The sequence below is a fragment of the Acartia tonsa genome, chromosome 7 (assembly GCF_053477335.1).
Source record: "Acartia tonsa isolate MP-2025a chromosome 7, ASM5347733v1, whole genome shotgun sequence".
NCBI classification, from domain to species: Eukaryota; Metazoa; Arthropoda; class Copepoda; order Calanoida; family Acartiidae; genus Acartia; species Acartia tonsa.
The window spans coordinates 26,975,492-26,999,277 of record NC_137266.1 but is presented as its reverse complement, the minus strand read 5'-3'; the positions used below and the strand labels follow the sequence as shown (position 1 = coordinate 26,999,277).

The 23,786-nt window shown below is 31.3% G+C and overlaps 1 protein-coding gene across 3 annotated transcripts; it reads left to right on the top strand.

Moving 5' to 3' along the window:
• Positions 1–1,988: 1,988 nt before the first annotated feature.
• LOC145325170 (uncharacterized) lies at positions 1,989–20,193 on the top strand. Of its 3 annotated transcripts, none has more exons than XM_080168035.1 (16): positions 1,989–2,213; positions 7,136–7,257; positions 8,625–8,721; positions 9,372–9,464; positions 10,113–10,203; positions 10,520–10,604; positions 11,005–11,101; positions 11,461–11,551; positions 11,806–11,897; positions 12,087–12,133; positions 12,523–12,621; positions 13,083–13,157; positions 13,840–13,930; positions 14,520–14,593; positions 15,445–15,530; positions 18,347–20,193. In XM_080168035.1, the coding sequence occupies exons 1-16, from the start codon at positions 2,079–2,081 to the stop codon at positions 18,349–18,351; spliced, it is 1,380 nt and encodes a 459-aa protein (XP_080024161.1). In that variant the 5' UTR covers positions 1,989–2,078; the 3' UTR covers positions 18,352–20,193. The 3 variants fall into 3 exon arrangements, with proteins under 3 accessions (XP_080024161.1, XP_080024160.1, XP_080024159.1); XM_080168034.1 differs by having other exon boundaries at positions 11,806–11,914; positions 12,089–12,133; positions 13,843–13,930; XM_080168033.1 differs by having other exon boundaries at positions 11,806–11,914; positions 12,089–12,133.
• Positions 20,194–23,786: the final 3,593 nt, after the last annotated feature.

Genomic DNA, 23,786 nt, shown 5'->3' with positions numbered 1-23,786 from the left:
GAATAAAATCAATTGTTTTAAACTTTATTCAAACATTTTAAGTTAAAATATATTATTAGTAATATATCCATGTTCTTATAGATGTCAATTCCTGTACGTATATGAAGAAATAAAAATGTCAGTATATATATGCCTTTTTGATATTACCTATTTTGTTAATAAAAGTTAGGTATATTATTGTGATTTATTGTCAAAACTTCTCCTAACAAAAATCTGACAATTGTTTCTTATGTTGCTGCGCTAATGATTGATACTATTATCCTTGTTTTCCTTTCCAAAACCCCTCCGGGAATTAAAGTTTATTTTTAGACTTATTCAACCGTAACCGTCCAATTAGAATTTGCTTTGCTTTCATTATATAATATCGATATAACAATTTGATTAATCATTTTTTGTCTGCTATAGCTTGTCTCTCTCAGTTAGTAGCGAAGCAACTCCTTATTTATGTTTGTCTGTGTCTGTCCGCCTATAATGCTATAAACAATATGACAAAAGTTATACTCATATAATTAATTATAAATGTTTTTTTTTTATGAAACTGAATATTTGCTCTTTAACTCTTTTTGTCACTTATTTAATTATTTTTACTTCGCCACTCATGGATGTTGTCATCCTTATTGTCTGCTATACGTATACCTTGTCCTATTTTGTTTAATACTTTTAATATATCCAGGCCAATTTATTTATGTAAATATGTATAAATGCGAATTTTCTACCTTGAAAGGATACTATTTTTACTATTAACTGTAAATGTTAAAAATTTTATCTATATTGATAGTATAAATCTAAAGACAGGCACCACCCAAGATATTCAATCGGGTTAGAATAAAATGATAAACATATAATGTTTTAAAATGGATCCATATGTATTGTCCATAGGAATCTTCACAAAAAAAACAGCTTTATATCATAAATAGAAGCTGTGAATATAATGTTTCCCTTTAGCTGTAAAGAAAGACAGACAGACCAACATTCTGAATTGTAGAGTAGCTTTGCTACTAGATAAATGTGTATATGTAGAGTATCCTTTTTGATGTAAAGCCTCCCTTTTTTTTCTCCTTGAAGGCTTCCTAATTATCTTTCTCCGGGAGAAAGATAATAAATGGGAGGTGGGGGTTATCCCAGGGAAGAAGAGGTCAATGGCACTAAAATTAACCTACACTTTCATTCAATAATTATAGAAAAATATCTAAAATCTAGTGATTGTAAGGTGAAATATTAATTAATTGTCCATTGTCCTATCACTGAATCCCTGGGTTTGTTGTGTACGCAAAAAAATGCTGAGAAAGCCCTGGTTTATTTATCTACGCAAAGAAGAACTTAACCACACAATAGTTTCAGTCTTCTGTGTAGTAACTACCTAGTGGTGTGAATTTATTAGTTCAGTGCTCATACACATCTTACTACGCATTCAATATTCAGGTATATAAAGGAATTTTGCGAGGTTAATATTAGTTGTGAATATGTGTTGTATACATATATAAATACCTACCTACCTAAACACACAGCTGTTTCAAGTGTTTGATTTATAAAGGAAGTATTTTAATATATGTACTTTTAGTTTGTTAATCTTTATTTAGTTTTCTTTTAGACAGAATTGAATTTGAATAGATATTAAGGAGGTACCTAAGTATTATTTCAATGTTCAGTGAAAAACTAGGTCAAATCAATATTTATAGATAAGCAGATACTTATTTTCAGAGAGCAGCTAATCTCTAACTATTAATAATATAAGCCCTTCTGTGCACCCGTATGTCAACCACAAAGGAAATTTCTCAACTGTCAAGTAAGATAGATGTCTGATTTTCATTTTGTTTTGATAACAAAGAAAATATTAGAATTGGCTGTTGGACAGTTTGTAGATGTATTTGATTACCTAAGAATCATGGTGTGTTTATTAAACTTGAGGTGATAATCATGTTACACATGTTGTACTTGTTCATTTTAGGTAGGTACCTAATAAAACCATTTTACAGAATTATTTTAATATTTAACCTTCTTAGCATTTCAGATATATTTATGTTTGTATTAGCTGTTTCTTAGCAATTTAAAACCAGTGCAATATTAAATATCTGGACATGGAAGGGTTTAGAAATTACGTGACTAGCATAAAACTACCCAACTATCAAGAGCTCAAAAATGGAGAATTTTTCAAGAAAATGTTTGAGGCAGAGAAGCCAACGAAAGAGAGCAGCTATCTGGTTAATTTTGAGGTAGGTTTTTCTTTTTTATGTTAAGTACCTAGGAAAGAATAATGTAGAAAATAGACAGCGCATTTATGGATTAACTTGTACGAATCTAAGCAGATAATAAAATAAGGACACCTGCCATAACGTTATTATGTAATATTGAAAAAGCCACTAATATTAAAACTTATTTTTAAAGTTATATTAGAAAAGGTTGAGATTTTATTTTTATCCGATAATGTCAAGTAAATAGGGCTTCAGTTGAAGCCCAAGATCCCAGATATGTCTGGTCCAATCGATCGATCAGGGAAGTCAGCTACAATAAAAAAGTAGAAAAGACCATAGAAGCAAGGGGAATCCGCTAGTTAAGCAAACTTAACTTTGTCCGTTTTGCAGACTAAATGTTCGTCAATCATTATCTTTTTTTGGCGGTTAATCTGACAGATTTGTTTACTTTGAGATTATTACGGTGTTGCTTTTTTATTTGTTTATTTACATTAAAATGACGTCAAATATTGATTCTAATGTTGTAAATTGTTAGTTGTTTACATTGGCATTAACTAAACATTTATACAGTAGAAAAATCTATAAAAATTAACCTATTTTCGTGTTTTCAAAATTGTGAGACACTTGTCAATGCATTTTAAGGTTATTTTATAAAACGTTTATTTAGTCGCAAAAAAGTTCCTCTATTGTCAATATTTTAGAAAATATGTATTTTATATGACGTCAAAGTATAAATATTGGCATACTTATTAGTAGCAAAGCTACTCTTGAAACTGTAGATGTAGATGAAACTGAACTTGTATTGTCTCATATGCTACCAAAGATAGACTACTCATTTATCTAAGGATTTCATTGACATTTTGTGAATCTACTCGTTAAAATACCTTTTGTTCATTCGTCCATAGCGTTGAGAATTTTCATATGAAGAATATCTTTCCTAAATGTGTGATTATCCATACAGCTTTATCATTGCCGATATTTCGGTACTTAAGGATGTTTTCATCCTTGCTTGCATATAAAAGAACGTAGAAGGATTTCTACAGTTGTTTTACTATTAAAATAACTTTTAATATTACGTAAATGTTCTACCTAATTTATATAATGTGTATTAAAGGATAGAAGAATTACGAAATAGATTTTTTCTTTCCCCGGAACTTAACCGGGGCGCATTATCTATCATCTAAGGTGCAGAGATTACGCAATTTTGTGCGTAAAATAAATACAAACTATTTAGCTTTCTTTTATTTGTCTTAATGATTCATATAAACAAGACAAATTATAAGAGGAGACTAACAAAAAATTCATCTAAGCGTTTGTGCGTTTTTTTTATAATTAGAGGTAAATTTCTTTTAGATATTTTCCTATAACTTTTCATATTATTACCAACTTATAGCTGCGTCATTAGCTTCAATTGGAATCCTTTACATAAAGTCGTATATTGACTAAATATATAAGTCTTTACTGAAATCATACACTAGCCATTCCAGTGATTGTAACTTGTAAGTTTTTAAGGCACAGACAGACAGAATGATACTTATTTATTTATAATTAAAACTGAGTTTTGTAAGATTATTATTATCTATTTTGTAGATGCAATTGGTCAATATATTTTTTTCTTCAAAATTACCTATCGATTTAAAATATCCAATCAAACTTTAGTTCTTGCAAAAGATGTATTTTTAAATATGTACCTATGCTGTAAGAATTTGAGGCTTTCCCACCTACCTAAAAAAAGTTAACTTGATAAAAAGTAAAAATATGTGTGTCAACTCTTTTTAATATTCTCAGAAATTGTTAAAGAAATTAGGACAAATATTGGGGGTAAAAAAACCTTACAGGAAAACATAAGAGTTTTTGCAAATTGCGTTATCTTAAGAACAAATAGGTACATATATTACATCTTTTAAGTAATGTAGCCACTCTTTTGTCTAGTTCTATTGTATGTCCGCCTGTGAGGAAATTGGTTATATTTTTCTTTTTGATAGACAGATATTTAAAAGAGATATATCCACGAACAAGAGCACGTGATTCTAAGTACCTTCCAGCATTGATCCTGAGTATTTTATTTCAGAATATAATAGGTCACTATTAATAATTAATATATTGACGAAAAAATTTATGTTTCACCACTTCAAGTTGAAGAAAAGTAAAAAAATGTCCACCATTTTTAGTCAAAATTCTATCAAACGCTTTGTGGAGTTCGGGGTGTCTTTAATTGTCCATGTTGTCAAATGATAAAAATTTTAAAAAGTCAAAAGCACATTTACTATATCTCATATGTATGTTTAAATTAATGCTAATATGGTTTAATTTACAATCTATACAACACGAGTATTCGCATATGTATCATCAAATATCCATTTTATTAAAAGAATTAGCTTCATAAAAGTTTTCAAAATCAATTAAAATACATAAGAAAAACATGGTGAAACATAAATTTTCTCATCAATATATTAATAATATATGGTGACCTATTATATTCTGAAAGAAAATACTTAGGATCAATGCTGGAAGGTACTTAGAATCATGTGCTCTCGTTCGTGGATAGTCCTCTTTTATGCTCATCTGTTAATATTTTGTTATTTAGTCATTTACGATTATGAATTGTACCTTTTTATACTGCTTTGCTCTTTACAGACTTAATTGTATTTGTTGTTTTGTATTTGGAAGATTTTTTCTTACATTTGTTATGATGATTTGGTTGCATAACTTATAGCAGATCTATTAAGTTGTAGCCAGTTCCTAACTTCTTATAACAAACAATTTTGCTAAAAAATTGTTAGAATTAAGTACAATCAATGAGTGAGTCATTTTTTCTATGCACAGTTTTCCTGATCTTTCCAATTAAGCTAGATTAGCAGCAAGTCTGATAACAACAGATGATTCGACTTCCCTTTTTTTTTATCAGCACTAAATATTTACAACAACTAAAACAAGGACAAGTATGTCTAATAGAAGCGTAGCTATAACATTTAGTAAGATCAATATCAATATTTTAATTTACGTATACCATAAGGAAAAAGGATAAGAGGATGAATACTCACCCCTTTTTCATGGTAAAATACTACTTCCCCATCCCTAAATTTAGAAGCAGACGAAAATCAAAAACCGCCCAGGGCTTTTTGTAAGTCAATCATAAATAATAATGTGAATAAAAAGAAAAGCGATATTTAGCAAACAGCCATGGGCGGTCAGAATCAGCTGAATGTTCATTATGAAAAAAATTTCCCCTTTTTTAGAAATAGAAGGATTCATTTTTCATGAACAAATTTTTTTATATAAAAATAAAATTCTATGTAATTTTTAATTAAAACATTAAAACGAAAATATCTAATCTAATATTCTTGCCCTAAATATGGAAATAGTAAAAAGTAAAAAAATATTTTTTAAAATAATTTTTAATCCTCCCATTTGAAAAGTAGTGGAATAGCAATAAATTTTAGCGCGGCAAAAGCGCTGAGTAGGCCTCTAGGCCCACTGCCTATTTTCGTCTTCTAGTTGCTTCGATTCCTCTCTTTTATTTTTTTCTCTATGACGTATACTAACATGTCATAATAATAAATGTTGCAATACTTAAAATTGCTACTTTTTTCCTCATAGTGAAAAACAAAGGAAAATTGTTTTGTATGATAAAAATAAAAACTGAAAGACAGATTTCTTTTATTTTCTGTGGTATAAATTTTTTGTTATCTTTATAGGGATTAAATACATTCAAAGAATGTAAAGGATTGTTCAACTACATTCCTAACCGGAGGTTACTGATTATTACCTAATGATGTTACCTATTATGACAGGTGTCCTGCTTTAACCCCCAGTAGGTACTGTAAGCAAGCAGCTTTCTTCATGAACTTCTAACACATTATGTAGTAATTCTTAATTTCTTATATAATATGATTTTTAGATTATATATATCTTTCCTTGATTTTACTTATCAAAATTGCAAATTCGTTTTTTTAGATACCTAATGATGAGAGAAGTTTGTGTACAGTACCTTTTTATTATTTTCCAATAAATTAATATAATTTGAAGCACGGCTTTCCTATGATACTACCTACCTAAAACTTGGTTCAATTTTGGTTGAATGCCTAACATAAAAAAGATATATTTATATGAGAGCATCTAGGGGGATCCTCATTAAAATGGTAGGAAGGAGCATGAAAAAGCCTAATACCATCCAAAAATATTTATTTAGCATTTTAAAATATCGACTTGGGACCAAGTGAATCTACTCTAAAATGGTGACCTTAATCGGTTCAGTGGTGAGCAGGATCTTACTGCTTTATATAACACTAGCGGCTACGCCCCTAGAGGCCTCTAGGAGCACTTGAGGAGGAGGGAGTCGAATTTGATAACCCAATTTCTTTCTTGAGATTAAAAAAAAAGTAAAAAAAATTTTTTTTGTAGGGTGGAATTTTTGTCTCATTTTTAATTTTAGTTAAAAAAATTTCAAAAATATTTTTTTTTTTGGGGGGAGGGGATATTTTTCAGTTTTTTTGGGGGGTTGAGGGTGTCCCATCCCCCCAAGAATAGTTATAAACCTTCCCGGGACCTATGAGAAGCTACCCTGTAAAGGAGAACCCGAACGGTTCAGCGGTTACCGAGATCATTCGGTAAAGACAGACAAACATCCTTTTACTTTATTATAAGAATTATGTTTAGGGCCAAAGTTTAGTGTATAGAGTTATATTTCATGTAGATTCATTTTTTGTCAATGTTTTCCGGTCATTTGTAGGGCCTTTAGAACATCTAAAGCAATGGTCGCCAAAAAGTTTGTCTTTCTTTTCTTTCGTCTGTTAGTTTGTTTGGTAGTTTCATTACAGCAGAACACCTGCCACACTGTAAAGGATAGTATTGAACCAGTAAGCTCCTATTGCCCTCCTTATGTTGTATCTCATCCCTTTCAATAAAAAAATAACAATCTCTATACAATATATTTTTTTTAGAACAAGTTGATATACGTGCAAGAGGTATTAATCTGGACAGATGTGCAGAGGTCAGCCATCTGGCTCATAGCATCCCAACTTTTCCTCTACCAGTTCTGTCTCTCTGCCTCACCTGTTCTTAGGTAAGTTTTAGTAGCGAGGCTGCTCTTTGATTAACATTGTCAGTATGTTCGTTCGTAACGCCCTGGATGCAATTAATCTTCCCGGGGAGGGGGGGAAGTTTTTTTTTAAGGTGAGGCTTTACTGGGCAAGTGTAGCCCCGTTGGATTGTGCATGGAGGAAAAACTACCTTTACCTTTATTCAATTTTTAAAATTGAAAAATAGGGTGTAATGATCAGTGCTCGCATTCGCTTAGAGGCAAAGCACCAGGAAGTTTTATGATTTCACAGCATTTTGACAGATAGTTAAAAAAGTAGGTAGGTACTTGTCTTGTGAATAGTTCATTTTTGTCTTGATGCACAACAAGTTGTTGGGAAATTTTGACCAGGTCGTGGTACCTTCTCCATGTAAATTTCAATTGGTCGGTAAATGGTAAAAAATGGCTATAATATTATTAATAGAACATTCCCCTTAAAGTAATGCACAAATTCAAATAATATGTAACTTTTGAGTGAATAAATACCTACTTAGGACGTAAAATAAGTTGTCAGTTTTCTTGTGCATTTAATAAATGTTGTAAAGTGTACACTTCAGTTTTGTGGTACAATCCTTGTAGTTATTAGTGGACCTTACATACACCCGTCCAACTTCCGGAAAGATTTTAATATTAAAGGGTGGGGGGATTTTAATGTTATTAAATGGGGCTAAAAGTAAGTTACAAGGACCTTTCTTTAACCCTTAATCGAAAAAACATTTTACCTCTTATTAAAGAAACCAGCAGACACAGAAATTAAAGGGAAGGGAAAAAAAAGTATACCGCCTAAGACGGTCTTTCGATGTATGATACCTATTATTTTAATTCATTCAGCCTTCGGGAGAGCTGCCTAAACTTTGCTGACTACTCTTTAACCAACTTAACCTAACCTAAATTAGCGAACTTGTCCCGCGAGGTGGGGGGGGGGGGGGGGGATAGTGTAAAAGATGGTGCTTGATGGGATATTGCTAGTTTTGTTTACACAACAAAGAATTATATATTATCCACATATGATGGGTGACATAACAAAAGACATGATTTTAAACAATTAGATAATATCTTGAAACTAATAGATGAGCAAATGAGATTACCTATGTATATGTTTGATTGCTTTTAAACTAATCTGCTAAATTTATATTTTACTTCATTCTATTATTGTTTACCTAGCGAATTTGGGTTCTTTGCATTTTTAAAGAGTTGGTATGTTAATACTAACTAGATTTGTTATTATTTAAAGTTGTGCTCTGATAGAAATCATATATACCATTTATTTGGCAATAATATAATTCCATTTTTCCCTATGTACAATATATCTAAATCTGGTCGAAATGTTCTAAAGATATAATTTGTTTTAGTACTAGTGCATATCTGGCCCTAATGGGGTACCTGTACACAACCTGGACACACAGAATCTGGCCTGCCATCAAAGTTCCTGAGCCTGAAACACCTCAGGTATGAATTGTGTATCCAACATTTTAAAATGGCAGTTCATTTATCCGTCCATAAGCTATTAATTTCAAAAGAATATCTTTCGCAGATGTTAAAATACATGGCTGACTATATCACTATTTTATTGATATATTGAAATATGACGAATATATATTTCTATATATTAGGATACAGAGAAATGGACAGCTGTACATCCAGATACATACTCAGCACCTGAGCTACAACTAATATATATTTCTATATATCAGGATACAGAGAAATGAACAGCTGTACATCCAGATACATACTCAGCACCTGAGCTACAACTAATATATATTTCTATATATCAGGATACAGAGAAATGGACAGCTGTACATCCAGATACATACTCAGCACCTGAGTTACAACTAATATATATTTCTATATATCAGGATACAGAAACATGGACAGCTGTACATCCAGATACATACTCAGCACCTGAGCTACAACTAATATATATTTCTATATATCAGGATACAGAGAAATGGACAGCTGTACATCCAGATACATACTCAGCACCTGAGCTACAACTAATATATATTTCTATATATCAGAATACAGAGAAATGGACAGCTGTTCATCCAGATACATACTCAGCACCTGAGTTACAACTAATATTTATTTCTATATATCAGGATACAGAGAAATGGACAGCTGTACACCCAGATACTTATTCAGCACCTGAGCTACAACAGTTGGCTGATAAATCTAGACAAAAAGTTGTTGAGGTACATTCCTTTAAATATTGTCTATTTAAATGCTTTCTCGTCATGTTTATGGCACTAAGAAACTCAAAAACACTGTCTCCATTAAGTTTGTTTGTATATAGGATAGAATATAGAATATTTTTTGGGGTTAAAAGCATACATACCTAGAAAAAATGTCTGTGGAGTAATTGGATATCTATCTGAATGCACATTTGTCTGTCTTTATGTAATTTTGTTTAACATGGCTATTTTTCATCAGTTTTCATTTTTGTCAGAAATTATTCCATTGGATTTGTATTGTAGAGTAAGATATATAAGTTTTCCGGAATTTTAATTAATGTTAGGGGGAGATTTGAAATCTGCATCAAATTTTCAGGATTTTTTTTATAAAATTCGTTTTTTGTATAATTCTTTATCTAAAAGCGGAAATGCATTTTAAGTTAATTAATTTTGACCAATAGGATAGGTGGATTTTAAACTACCTGCGCTCTAATTGGTTGAATGATGTACGCCATCAAATCAGAGCGCAGATTTTTTAAATCCACCAATCACAGATGCCAAAATTAATTAACTTAAATTAACTTATATATCTTATTGTAGAGTCTAAAGGAAAGTTTTTTTCATTTCCAAAAAGCCTCCGTTGTGTTTGACATGAAATGTTATTTTTAGATTTACCAGGGAATGTGGTTAATGAGATCTGAGGAACCTCTGAGGTTTTGTATCACTATGTCATCTATATTCACAGCCACAGCTATATTAGGTAGGTATTTAAAAAAAATATTAAGTGGTGAAAATTAAAATTAATAAATAATAAAACTAGGTAGGTAATAACCTAATATTTAAGAAGATATTTTATTTGTCGATAGAAATTAAGTAGGTAGATTTTTGTTTGTCTGGTAATTAATTAATTCTTTTCTCGCAATTGTCTTTTATATTAATGAATGTTTGGTAATATCATCCTCTTGGAATTTTTTTTTCAATTTTGAAAATTTGTGGATATGGTTAAGTAGTTATTGAGAACAAAAGCTTTAGACAAAAAACCTTACTACTTTATATAATAGAATGTTTATTTTCAGGTATAAAAATCTCTACACCCGTGTTAATTCATTCAGTAGCCTTACTTGCCTTCATACTTCCACCTCTACTCATTCAGTTAGCTAGGTAACAATTATTTTCTGCTAAACTTTACTATTTAATATATTTCGTAATCGTTAGTCCAATGGTATTCCATAGACAACTTCTTTAGAACCATACGACAAAATATCATTATTTACTCTTTAGAGAACGAATGCTAGCTAAGTACTTAATTTGTTAATGTAAAGTATGTTCTACCTGAGATCGAAAGGGATAAGACAATGGACGATTGTGATGTAAATCCCCAATGACGATAAACAAAATTACAACGTAATTTAAAAAAAAAACAATCGATATTTAGTAAAATTATCTAAATTTTTATGGCCAGAAAATGTTGTAGCATATTTAAAAACTTTTGGTTCTAGTATGAATTTAGTCTAATGACCCTCCCTCCATGATGTTAATATGAAATTGGGTTTTATTTTAGAAATGACCAGGCCCGGCCTTGTTTGTTGCTAGTTGGAGAAATTATCATCAGCATATCAAACTCTTTAGTTTATACTGGTAGTAAGGTTGTACCTAAGGTAAATTGTATTGATAATTTTAAAGTTTTAATGTATGTATAAAGATGAGATACAATAAGGGACAATCGTCTAATTTAATATCAGTTTTCTGACCATTATTCCTGATAATTCAGTATACAATATACATTCAGTATATGGCAAGTGTCCTTCCTTTTATAATCTAAGGGAATCGAGCAATATGGCGTAGGATGAATTTAATTATTATCTCTTTCTCTTAGATTTGAAGGGTAAACTCTAACCATCTGTCCATAGAATTGCGCTAACCAATCGCCTACTGATCTCTTTAAAGTAATGATAAATGTAAGATATTATTTAGAAATATGCCTAACTTATAGACTATAACTCTTGTCATATTTTAGGAAACCAACGATCTAGATGAATTTCTTCCCGAGGATAGCGTTAAGACTAGAAAAAATTTAGAACTAACACAATGTATTAAGAAACCACAAGGTAATTTTTTTAGATTTTGAAATGGTAAATGATAATCCTTACATTAAAGTAACAGGATCTGTATCTGTCTGTACCGAAAATCTCGTTAACGTCTGAACCGATATGGTTCTCCTTTACAGTGTAGAATCCATAAGACCTGCGGAGGTTTATAAAAATTTGGAGAGGGTACCATCACATCCCCAAGAGTAATCACTCCTAGAATTTTTTACATAGGTATTTAAACTACAAGATAGAAAATGATTTGTTAATTTTAGAAGATGTAGATTACCTGGACTCCCAGCTGGCACCAGAGGAGTCCATACCTTCACACGAGGAGCTGGAACTGGAGGCTGAAAGGAGCTTACAGGCTAGAATTATTCAGGAAGGGGTTACATCTATCAAACCAGTTTTTCATAACTTTTGAGCTTTAAACTTATTGCTTTTTGTTTTATATTACTTAAAGTTAATACCTAAAGAAAATAACAGATATGCTTTATATTATTTTAGTATCAAATAATTGCAATGAATTTTAAATGTAACCTTATACATTAAATAGGAGTCAGATCTGTTACCAGCTCCCTCATCTTTACTTTCTATTGAACAGTAAATTTCATTTTTCTTTCATTCTGCTTATTTGGTGGTTTACCTCAAAATGCCTGTTAAGCACTTACCCCCTGCCACTCTCCCTTCTAGATATAAATTAAAAATAAGGGGAATGGGTATTGGGTAGCTTATTTTCCTCTCTACCTTATCTCTGCCTATGCCTAGGTCTTCAGAGTAATAACCCTGCGGTGCCTTAGATTTGTAGTTCTACCCAGTATCCAATATAACCTAACTTAAAAGAATAGACAATCAAACAAAGAACTAACTTTTTATATTAATGAGAGCATAAACTGAAATTCAATATGTTACTGAAAATTTTATATTTGTCTCTACAGACATCGCTATTAACACAGACTACCTAGGTGGAATCTAATTTGGTTTATTTTCAGTGGACAAATGTCAGATGAGGACGACGACATAATGATTCCCCACGGAGAAGGAAGGCTGATCAATGTGGATCAAAGTGATTCTGATTCTGATGAGTTTAGGTGAGGATGTAGGATAGATAAAGATTTCCTATAGTATGGATGGATTTTGATAGGAATTTTTTAAGACTATGCCATTAATAAATTTTTTTGGGGGGGGGAAAAGTAGATATATCAATGTTAATTTTGTTGAATTTTGGAGAGAAAAAAAATCTTTTTTTATATGGAATTGGATTGGACAATGAACTCAGTACCTAATCTATTAATTTCTCAGTACATACAAAATAAAATTCTGTCTTTAGAAGCTGAAATTAATTGAAAGGTTGTATATTATTTCTTCACGCCCTTCTTTCTTTGAAGTTAAATGGAAATATACCTAGCATTTAGGCTAGGTAATACATAAGATATAAAATGGTAGGTAAAGCTTAGATTACTGAAATGATTTTTAGTCATAGAGAGACTTCACTTGTGTTTGTTTAAAACAATACAATAATATCATTTACCAATGATGTATTTTTTTTTAGTTTGAGAGGTATCCCGGCCCCCGCAGTGGGCAGAGATACTGCTCCTACTCACAGATCTGAGTCACATGTTTCCAGGTAAGATATTTTGGGTGTTATTCCTTTCTTGACAACGCCTCCTAAGGGGCGTTTCGTCGTATTTTCACAGAAGATTTTCTCTTAATTCTAGTCCCTGCGGGGGGCTTTAAACCTGCGGGGCCAATTGCCTAACTTCAGGACAATCACCTAACCTCAAATAACCTATCAATGCTATTGAGAAAATACGCGTTAAGAGGCGTTTTCATGAAAGGACTATACCCGACATTTTTACTTTAGCGGTCTGTTTTCTCTGTCATGACTTTAACTGAGAAATCTGGCAATCTTTTTCTTTTTAAAATTGTGTGGATAGAAAAAGTTTTAATTTATTATCATTTCCATATCATCCCACGTGATCTTGCATGAGATCTCCTTGGTTTTTAGCCTCGTTTTCCTCCCAAATACCTATGAGCAAGGTCATCTTTTAAAGCGACCCAGAACTTTCTTAATTCTTTATAAATAACAGACAACCACTCCACCCATTGATTGCACGACCTTTGTCAGAAGATGATTTAACATGGTAATTAGTTGTCTCTGTTAATATGCAATGTATTCCCCTATTGTTTACATTGATGTCAAGAACTAGTCATATTATTAGTAAATTCTAATGTGACACGAACCCGGCAATTTCTTTACAGCCAACGGTTACGTGGTATTAACTAGTAACCCATAAATTTTATTTTAGCAGCCTGACAAGTGGGGTGCTGGAAGCCGCTACAGCCTACCTACCCAGTGCAGTCACTGGGGCATCTCTTTATTTACCAGCAGTTAATCAGGTATGAACATTCTACCTAGTAGTCTAATTTATTTATGCTAAGTTTGAAATTTCAGACAGATAGTGATGTTATACTACCTAATCTATTCTTGTGTACACAACTATTTTAAAACAAAGAAATTGAAAAGAAACTGTTATTTTTGATTATTTTTTATGATGATGATGATTGTTACCACGTTCTTTCTTGTATCAGCTTGTCATCAAGTCTCGTTATTAAGTTGCAGGAATGGTATTATAGGTCTATTTAGTCTGACTATTTGTTAACTCTTGATACACCCATTTTTGATAAATACATCACATAAATACAATCACTAATAGATATGAGGCGGGAGTGTAAATAATATGTTAAAATGTCAAAAAAGTTTATAGGACGATTGAGAATGAAAACTTTTGTTTTTGAAATATATATTTGGTCTGTACATTACAAAGATGTTAGTTTGATAAAGTAGTCTTGGGTTAAGATATATCAATAGCTTTAAAAACATTGCTTGATAGGTATCTATATTTAAAAAATTCACTCTGATCCTTTATTATTAAAAACCTTTGCTTGTAATTCAATGACTAATTTAGATTTAATTATTATTATTTAGGTGCTAGGAAGTTTAGTATCCGGAGGGGAACCTGTCCTTCCTGTTTCACAATCTACACCAAGGAAAAATTACAGGTATTATATTACAATTTGATCATCTAATTCTACAATACTTGTTGTTGTTGTGATGACATTGGTGTACTTATGCTTGCATAGGGTTATGGTCAGGTAGGGAGGAGAGACATTGGGCTGTTTATTACACTAGTCCCCCAAAATTTTATAAAAACGTTTTCTTCTTAGTCGGCTTAACAAATGTTTTTGTTTACTGGGGAATTCAATTGAGTTTTGATTCCAAACGTTCCAAACAATAATTGTAACCTACAGAAGGGGTCATTTTGTGTATCATCATTGGGGATATACATAAATTTATCGGCCATAATCCCTTTAGATCCCTAGTTTAAGCTTCAATCATAGAATGCGGGGAAAGATTTTAAGGATTATTTTATGCCATGAAAATAGTTGGTTGATTTAACACATGTATATTGTATTATTAAAATTTCAGCAAGGGAATCTTTACAAAAAAAGGAAATATTCACAAAGTCTATTAAAATATTTTATATTTGTTCTATTAGAAATATTGGAAAAAATAGTGCAATCAACTGCCTTTTTAAAGTCAAAGATACATAAATTTCTTGCGTGTAATCATTTTCACAAAATTCACAAGAATATTCGCTAATTTAAAACCGGGAATAATAAAATTAAAATGTTAATTTAATTATATTTTAACATATATTGCCATACTCAATAAGGCCAGGGTGATGTAATAATTGAGTAGCTTCCAGGAGAATTGCAGATCAGCTTGAAATGTAACATACTAATTTAACAATTGGCCAAAGGATTCCCACAACCAATCTCCGTATGCATCTGAATCTTAACTTCAGAGAATCAGGGCTAATACAACAATATCATATTTTTATTTTTTATAGGAGTGGTAGTAGTGAACCAAATCTTGATGATTTTGAGCTCATTTCTGAAGAGGAACTTGAAAAGGAAAGCCAAAATGAGTTCTTAGGTATGTTTTTAAATCTAACAGGATATTAAAAAAGTTGGTTCTATCAAACAAAGTTCAGGTGGAATTGAAAATTAGGGAGTTTATTTGCTTCCTATGCCTATCCACTGCAGGGGAACTATACTAGCGGGGCTACACAGTACCACTACTTAAAGATATAAACAAACAAATAAAAACTAGCCTCCCTCCTTTTTTTTTATTTATTTCCTAATAATGGGATGGTTGGGATTATTATTGCTTGCTAGAGTACTTTGTGTGGAAGTGCCTAAAGGTCTTTTTTTTTACATAACAGGCTAAATTTAAATTTTTTGCGCTGCTATTCTTATTCATTTCAATAAAAATGATTACAAAAGTATAATTTATTTAAAATGAAACATAACAGACAGAAATCTAAAAAGCAAAAAATATTAAGAATATTTCCAATATGCTGCTAAATAGAGAGAATGAGGGGGGGGGGGAAGTTTTGACACATTTGCGTAAACCTGGTGTATAGGCTTTATCTTTGGACTGAGAGGATAGGTTATTAGGGATAAAAATCATTCTTATATGATGAATTTCCCCCAGATTTAAGATTTTTTGGATAGGCCTCCAGGTTCCGGAGCTCCAGGCCTCCAGGTGGTCTCTGTACAGGTAAAAATTAAAAATATGATTTTTTTGAAGAGTTAGAGGTTAACTTATATAACAAAGTATGCTTCTTTTTGATTGTTATTCGCATATTTGAAGAAAAAACATACATATTTTGTCTTTTAAGCTGACATCTAACTCTTAAAAAAAATTTTTTCCATTTTTACCTGTACAGAGACCACCTGGAGGCCTGGAGCTCCGGAACCTGGAGGCCTATCCAAAAAATTTTAAATCTGGGGGAAATTCATCATATAAAAATGATTTTATCCCAAATAACCTATCCTCTCAGTCAAAAGATAAAGTCTATACACCAGGTTTACGCAAATGTGTCAGAACTCCCCCCCCCCCCTTATATCTTATTTATTGTTTTAAATACTTGTTAGTCGTTCACCTTGCAAATAATCATGTATGTATGTATGTATATTTCAAATTCAATTATTATACATATGACAACGTTTATGTAAGTTTATAGAAGAAAAAACAATTACAATTAATCATAATGCAAAATAGAACATAAAATCAGTCATAAGTAAATAATTGCGACTTGACACCTCATTTATGACCATTAGTCAAGTTAGAGGATTTACCCAAGCCGCTGTTTGTGTTATCTTGATAAGGGAGTAAAAAAAACCCTTGGATATATGATTGCAGTTATTTACACTGCATTAAATTAAATGTGACTTAACTGGTGTTTGTTATGTGTTTCTATTGGAATTTGTTTGTATATATAGAAATGTAGTTATAAATGTAGTTACCTTGTAGTTATATATGTAGTTATTATTGTAGTTATAATGAAATTTTGCAAGTAAAACAATTGTAGAAATAATGAATGTCATTTAAGAGTTCTAAAATGTAAAAAATATGCTGATTTGTGTGTTTAGAAGAAAATTATGCTGATTGTATCATAAATAAAAAAATTTTATTGTGATAATTAGAAGGAAGCTACTCTATATTTAGATGTCTAAATTGTTTGAAGCTGTGATTTATTAGAATGGAATGTGGTGGCCGTTTAGGATACGGTAGTTTGGTTTGGAGAAGTTTACATTGCTGACATTTTTGTTAAATCATATTGACATTCCTGAAAGTTTAGGTTAGTATATGTAGTCATAAATAGATAAATGCCATTGCCCATCATTCAATAAGCATAATCTAAAGACTTTTTTTTGGTAGACCTTTATAATTGAAAATGCTAACCCCACTACTTAGCTAGCAAAATTCTGATACTAGGCCTAGCATAATCTAAAGACTTTTTTTGGTAGACCTTTATAATTGAAAATGCTAACCCCACTACTTAGCTAGCAAAATTCTGATACTAGGCCATTGTTGTCACGTTGTTACAGTATAATTTATAACTAATGTCTAGCAGATTAAGAATTGAACGTGGTTGCCGATTAGGATACATTATTTTAGGTTTGCAGTTGATATTGGTGACATTTGCTGTTAAATCTACTTAATAAAAAAAACACCTCTGAAGTTTAAATTATTATATGTAGTCAATATAGATTCATGCCCCAGCTCATTAAGCGTAAATCTAAGGACTAATTTTTTGGAGACCTACTTAAAACCTAGAAAAATGCTAACCCCTCCCTTAGCTAGCAGAATTCTGATGCTAGGCCAATTTTGTTATGAATTTTACAGAAGTGAGTGATGTAAGTATAATTTTACAACTAATATCTGGCAGATTAAGTTATATTAGAAGATTTGATGGAAGATTGTTTTTTGAAGGCTAAGTTGACTATGAAATATTGCTTATTTTCTTGGGAATAAGTGGCCGATTTAGGTAAAATATTTTAAATTTGAAGAATTTTATTTTTATAAATGAAGGCGGAGATGACATAGTAGTGATTTTAATTTATGAGGATTATGAAATTTTGAAGATGAAGTGTTGATATTGTCTAGGAAATGTGGTTGACATTGAATTGGGTTTGTAGATATTATCACTTAGATTCATTTTGAGTTGTAGTTTCTAAAAGATATGTCTTGGAATAAATATTTTTTATAACTAAAGTTGATATTTATAATTTTTTTGTGTGAAGTTACTCACTTAAGTCACAAGTGAGTTTACTGCAGCTTTCACATTGTGCATGCGACTGTATGCTCTGAGAGCCTACACTAAACTGAAGAGAAGATGACAAATAAAAAGATTAAATTGTCGAGATATCTTTCACTTTTTATAATTCTTATTTCTTTTTCAGATTAACGTGTATTTTGAATAAGAAACCTCCATCATATGAAACCAGTGACTGACAACTAATCCTGAATATTCCTGAACTGATAACAACCGTATGTAACATCCATCTACTTTTAATTCTACCATTCATCAAAGAAATCTAAACCAATTTGAAACAAAAAATTTACACGATCCTGGGTTGCTTAATAATATCAAGCATTTTTGTAATTATTTTATTCTATGTAGCAAAACTACTCTGGCAAGGGGGAAAAGTCCGCATATATCATTATCTTATTTTCGGCCGTTATATACAGAAAGTTAACTTTCGCTACTTGATTAGGTTTTATCCATTATTTAATAGTTAAATTTAATATTTACTGAATAATTAAATTAGATTTTACTTTAGAACGTTGCTGCGCTTTATTTTCATTTGTTCTTGTTAGAATAGAATGATTTTAGAAACATCAAACCTAAGTATTTGATAAAAAATTGTAAGTATAAATATATATTTGTGCTTTTCGCATTTTTTTACCATGCAGCAAAATTAATTTTCATTTCATTTTATTGGCAGTTCTTCATTATCTTAATATAGATAAATTCATTGTCATGTTTATTTTCTGAGCAAATATATTGGTTGTAAACATATTCTTTTATTGCCTTATTTGTCAGTCTTAAATTTTTAAAAACAAAAGAAAAAAGTTAAAAATGTAAAAACCAAAAAGATTTATTTTTGTATTATTTTAACATAAAAATACACAATTACCTTATATTATACTAAATTTTGTTAGGGCTCAGTAAAGGTGATTTTATACATTATAGCATAAGTCTAATCCTGTTATATAAATCTAATCAACCAGTGATTTTTATCTAGTTAATTTGAAAATTTTTTAATATATTACCAGAAATTATTAGTATCATGTCACAAAGCTGGAGTATCATCTCTTCATTCTTATACAAATGCGCGAAATTTAACTTTTTCGCGCATTTTGCGACTTTGCGCATTTCCCTAAAATTTATTGGGCCTTGGCTAGTCTAAATTGTCTTAGCCAGCCTTTCGGTTAACAAAAAGTCGTTTTAAGTTATTATTGATTACTTGATTACTGCCGTTTCGTAACAGGTTTTAATTTGTATTTTAACAATTACGAATTTTATTCGTATAGTAAAACTACTATTTAACACCTTTATGATTTGTGTATTATAATTTATAAATACTGAAAATAAACCAAAAACCTGGTGATAATTAGGTAAGTACTCTTGAGGCAGCTATGTAAAAGCCAATGATAGAAAAAAATTTAAATAAGAAGTATAGAATGAATTAAATAAAGTATAGTACAGTAATGCAGTGTGCTCTCTTTAACTAAACAAAAAAATGAATAAATATTTATACTCACCTTATTTAAACAACACAAATTTATACCAAATTGTCAAGAAATAATTTTATAACAAAAAAATAACTATAAAAATAGTTTAAAATTGTATTATCATAAAGCTTAAAAACTACAGGGTTTTAAAGTTTGTAAGTATTCCACATATCGGAGAGAAAAAATACATATGTGTTTGGGTGTTACTTGTAATTGTAAGAATTATGTGTAATCAGAGTTGAAATGAAAATTTTTATTTTTATTTAATGTGCTTTTAAATGTTTTATTTTACTTTTCAAAAATTTTGATTGGAAATTTTATCAAATTTAGATACCTTGCAAAAATTTATATTTCATTTCATTGAATTTCATATCTTCTTTCTGATTGTTTATTCATATTATTGAAACTAGTCAATTAAAATTGAGTTATGTTATTGTGTATATAGAATTCATACTTTGTATTAACCATATTATATTTTTCTTTTTATTTCAAATAAAGAGTATATCATCAATTTTAGTTTTTTAAAAGCGAAGCTTTTCTATATTTAGGTTCGGTACGTCTGTCCGTCCGAGACAGATAGCTTTTTTCGTTAATTTAGGCATGTTAGAATTGTCCTATCGATTTCAAACTTTGCATAGAGATTCCTGTAGTAGTTAGGAACGATTTAGTAAGCGTAGCAACTCTATAATCATTACCAGAATGTCAGAACGTCCATTTTAAACATGTTGTTTTGTACTTTTTTAACAACAAATATTTTTGTGATCTAATTATCCGTTTGATCTGATTTTTGGTATATCGATTCCTGTGACAACAAAGTACAATATTATAAGTAAAGCAACTCTATAATCAAGTCATAAAAATGTAAGTATGTCCATAAACAGTATCCTGTATCAAGCAGTTTTTCAAAATATTTACTTACAATTTTGCTTCGACTTTTATATTCTGATTATTCAGTTTTGACACTATACAGGTCACGTGTTAATATACGCTTGTCCTACCGTTTCATTGCTTCGCTTTTATGGATGTTGTCATCCTTGTTTTCTTAACAGTTAAGTCTATACATTAGATTACCCCCTCCCCCCCCCCAAAAAAAAAAAACCATCACTCGCCAAACCTCCACAATTACTAGAAAAAACAAGTATGACAACATCCATAAAAGCGAAGCACTGAAACGGTAGGACAAACGGACATTAACACTTGTATAGTGTCCGAACTGAATAATCAGAATATAAAAGTATCGAAAAAGTCGAAGCAAAATTTAAGTAAATTTGTTGGAAAACTGCTTGATACAGGATAATGTTATGGACATACTTACATTTTTAGGACTTGATTATAGAGTTGCTTCGCTGAAATATTGTTCTTTGTTGTCCCAGGAATCAATATACCAAAAATCAGATCAAACGGATAATAAGATCACATACAAATTTGTTGTTAAAAAAGTAAAAAAAATCAACATGTTTAAAATGGACGTACGGACATTCTGGTAATGATTATAGAGTTGCTACGCTTTCTAAATCGTACCTTACTACTACAGGAATCATCATGCAAAGTTTGAAATCGATAGGACAATTCTAGCATGCCTAAATTAACGAATAAAAGCTATCTATCTCGGACGGACGGACGTACGGACCGACCCTAATTATAGAAAAGCTTTGCTTTTAAAAATTTTAAACCCCCCACCCTCATATACCGATTAGTATAATGATTCATAACCTGACCCTCTGTACATTTAAAAAATCACGAAACTTTATATAATTTTGAATAAGAAGAACGAAATCTTGTCTGACGTACCTAACAATATGAAGGCAGTACTTCACGTGATGGACTCGATCCAAGTAAAAGTTGAAGGCTAGAGTTATTACTCTAGAGAGATAATGTCCAATGTGAAATTCTGCAGGAGGATGGCAGAATTGTAAAGACTTGTCATTGGTTAAATTAAACTGAAATTTTCTAGTTTCTCACAATAGAGTTATTTAGTTCTTTAAACTTTCACTCGAATCAAGTCCATCACATGAAGTACTGCCTTCATATTGTTGTTTCACATCTATGTTTTATCTGTGCATTGATAATAAATTTGCTTTATCTTTTGCAATCGTTATAAAATAATAAAAATCCCTTTATGAATTTAAGTTAATAAAATTATATTTTTTTCTTGAATTTCTATTAAAACAAAAAAATAATATCTCGGACTTCAAATGTACATGATTTATATTCTTTAATTCGTAATTCGTATCTATTATAAACATTTAAAATACATAAATTCATAGTTTGTTTCATTTTTACCTCGAAATAAATTATCTATAATAAAAAGTAGAACGATGTCTGTGTGTCTGTCTGTTTGTAGCGAAGGATATCGCTGAACCGATCGGGTTCTCCTTTACAGGGTAGCTTCTCGGGAAGGTTTATAACTATTTTCTTGGTGGGTGGGACACCCCCAACCCCCCCAGAAAAAAAAATACCCCCCCGGCCCCCCCCCTAAAAAAAATCAGCTAGTCCTATTATATAAAGTAGTAAGCGTTTTTTGTCTGTCCCGAAGGATCTCGCTAACCGCTGAACCGATATTGTTCTCCTTTACAGTGAAGCTTCTGATAGGTCCTGGGAAGGTTTTAAACTATTTTTGAGGAGGGTGTCTTTACCCCCCTCCCCCACAAAAAATATTTCTTTACTCTTTTGAAACTAAAATTAAAATTGGATGAGGTCGACTTTTCCCCCTGCTACCTTAAGTGCCCCTAGAGGCTTTTAGGGGCGTAGCCGCTAGTTATATATAAAGTAGTACGTAGACTGTGCTACTTTCTGTTAAAAGTAGATTTTATGAAAAAGCAGAGCTTAGTTCTGTTGGGCCTCTTCCTCACACTACAAGACTACCAAGTACCCCCATCATCTTAATTTATTTCAAACGAGTAATGGGGGTAACTTGGTAAGGGCTTACCTTTGAAACCTGGCGTTCACAGGGTTTTACCAGGGGGCCGTAAAAGAAAAACATTTAGGGAGTGAAAAAATAGGGGAAGGCAGTTTTAAGAAAGTTGTAGACACCCTACTTGTGTACGCTAATGCATGAAATTATCATTAATTGTGATTCCTGTTATGATAAAGCCCTATGTTATAAGCGCAGTAACAGTCAACAACTATATCAATTTGAAAGACACAATACAATCTGTCCCGATTTTGTATTACTTTTGCGGAACATTTTTCCAGTAACGTCATATTTTTCTTTCCCGAAAAAGGGAAGGGGGAAAGAAAAAAAGGGAAGGGGGGAAGAAAAAAGAGATGGGAGAAAAGGGGGTTTTCCCCATCTCTTTTGAAGAGATTTTCTTCCCCCCTTCCCTTTTTCGGGAAAGAAAAATATGACGTAACTGGAAAAATGTTCCGCAAAAGTAATACAAAATCGGTACAGATTGTATTGTGTCAATTTGAAATGCTAATCAAAAGTGTTTCTTTTTCTGCGTTCTTAAAAGAGTTTTCATATAAAACGCCGGGCTACTCTCAGACTTTAAATGTTCGTTTGTCGCATCGTCGCTTATTCTCATTGTTAAAAGCGAAGCTTTTCTATAATTAGGGTCGGTCCGTCCGTAACGGATAGCTTTTTTCGTTAATTTATGCATGTTAGAATTGTCCCATCGATTTCAAACTTTGCATGGTGATTCCTATAGAAGTTAGGTATGAGGTAGAAAGCGTAAGCAACTCTATAATCATTACCAGAATGTCCGTACGTCCATTTAAAATATGTTGATTTTTTTTTACAATTTTAACAACATATTTGCAGGGATAAGGGATAGGAAACCTGGCCATAAATTAGGTCTCGGCCTGGTTTTGAAAGGGATCATGCAACTTTTACCATTTGCCTAATTTAATGACCTTACTGGCGGACGGCTCATATTGGCTACCGCTCTAAACCAATAGTGTTCTGTGATTTGGGCTTGTTTTGTATCAACCAATCACCAATTGGCGGAGCCAATTGGTGATTGGTTGATACAAAACAAGCCCAAATCACAGATGGCGGAAATTTTAGAAGCAGACAATTATAGAAAAAATAATGATTTCGTCTGCTACGAAAAAATAAATATAAATGGTGTTAGATCACATTAGTTTAATTATTAAATCTGC

Excerpts from the sequence above, each read along its gene's own strand:
- LOC145325170 (XM_080168033.1), top strand. The coding sequence starts at position 2,079 with ATGGAAGGGTTTAGAAATTACGTGACTAGCATAAAACTACCCAACTAT. Across the intron at positions 8,722-9,371 it reads CTGAGCCTGAAACACCTCAG|GATACAGAGAAATGGACAGC; the intron begins GTATGAATTGTG and ends TCTATATATCAG. Across the intron at positions 14,594-15,444 it reads ACACCAAGGAAAAATTACAG|GAGTGGTAGTAGTGAACCAA; the intron begins GTATTATATTAC and ends TATTTTTTATAG.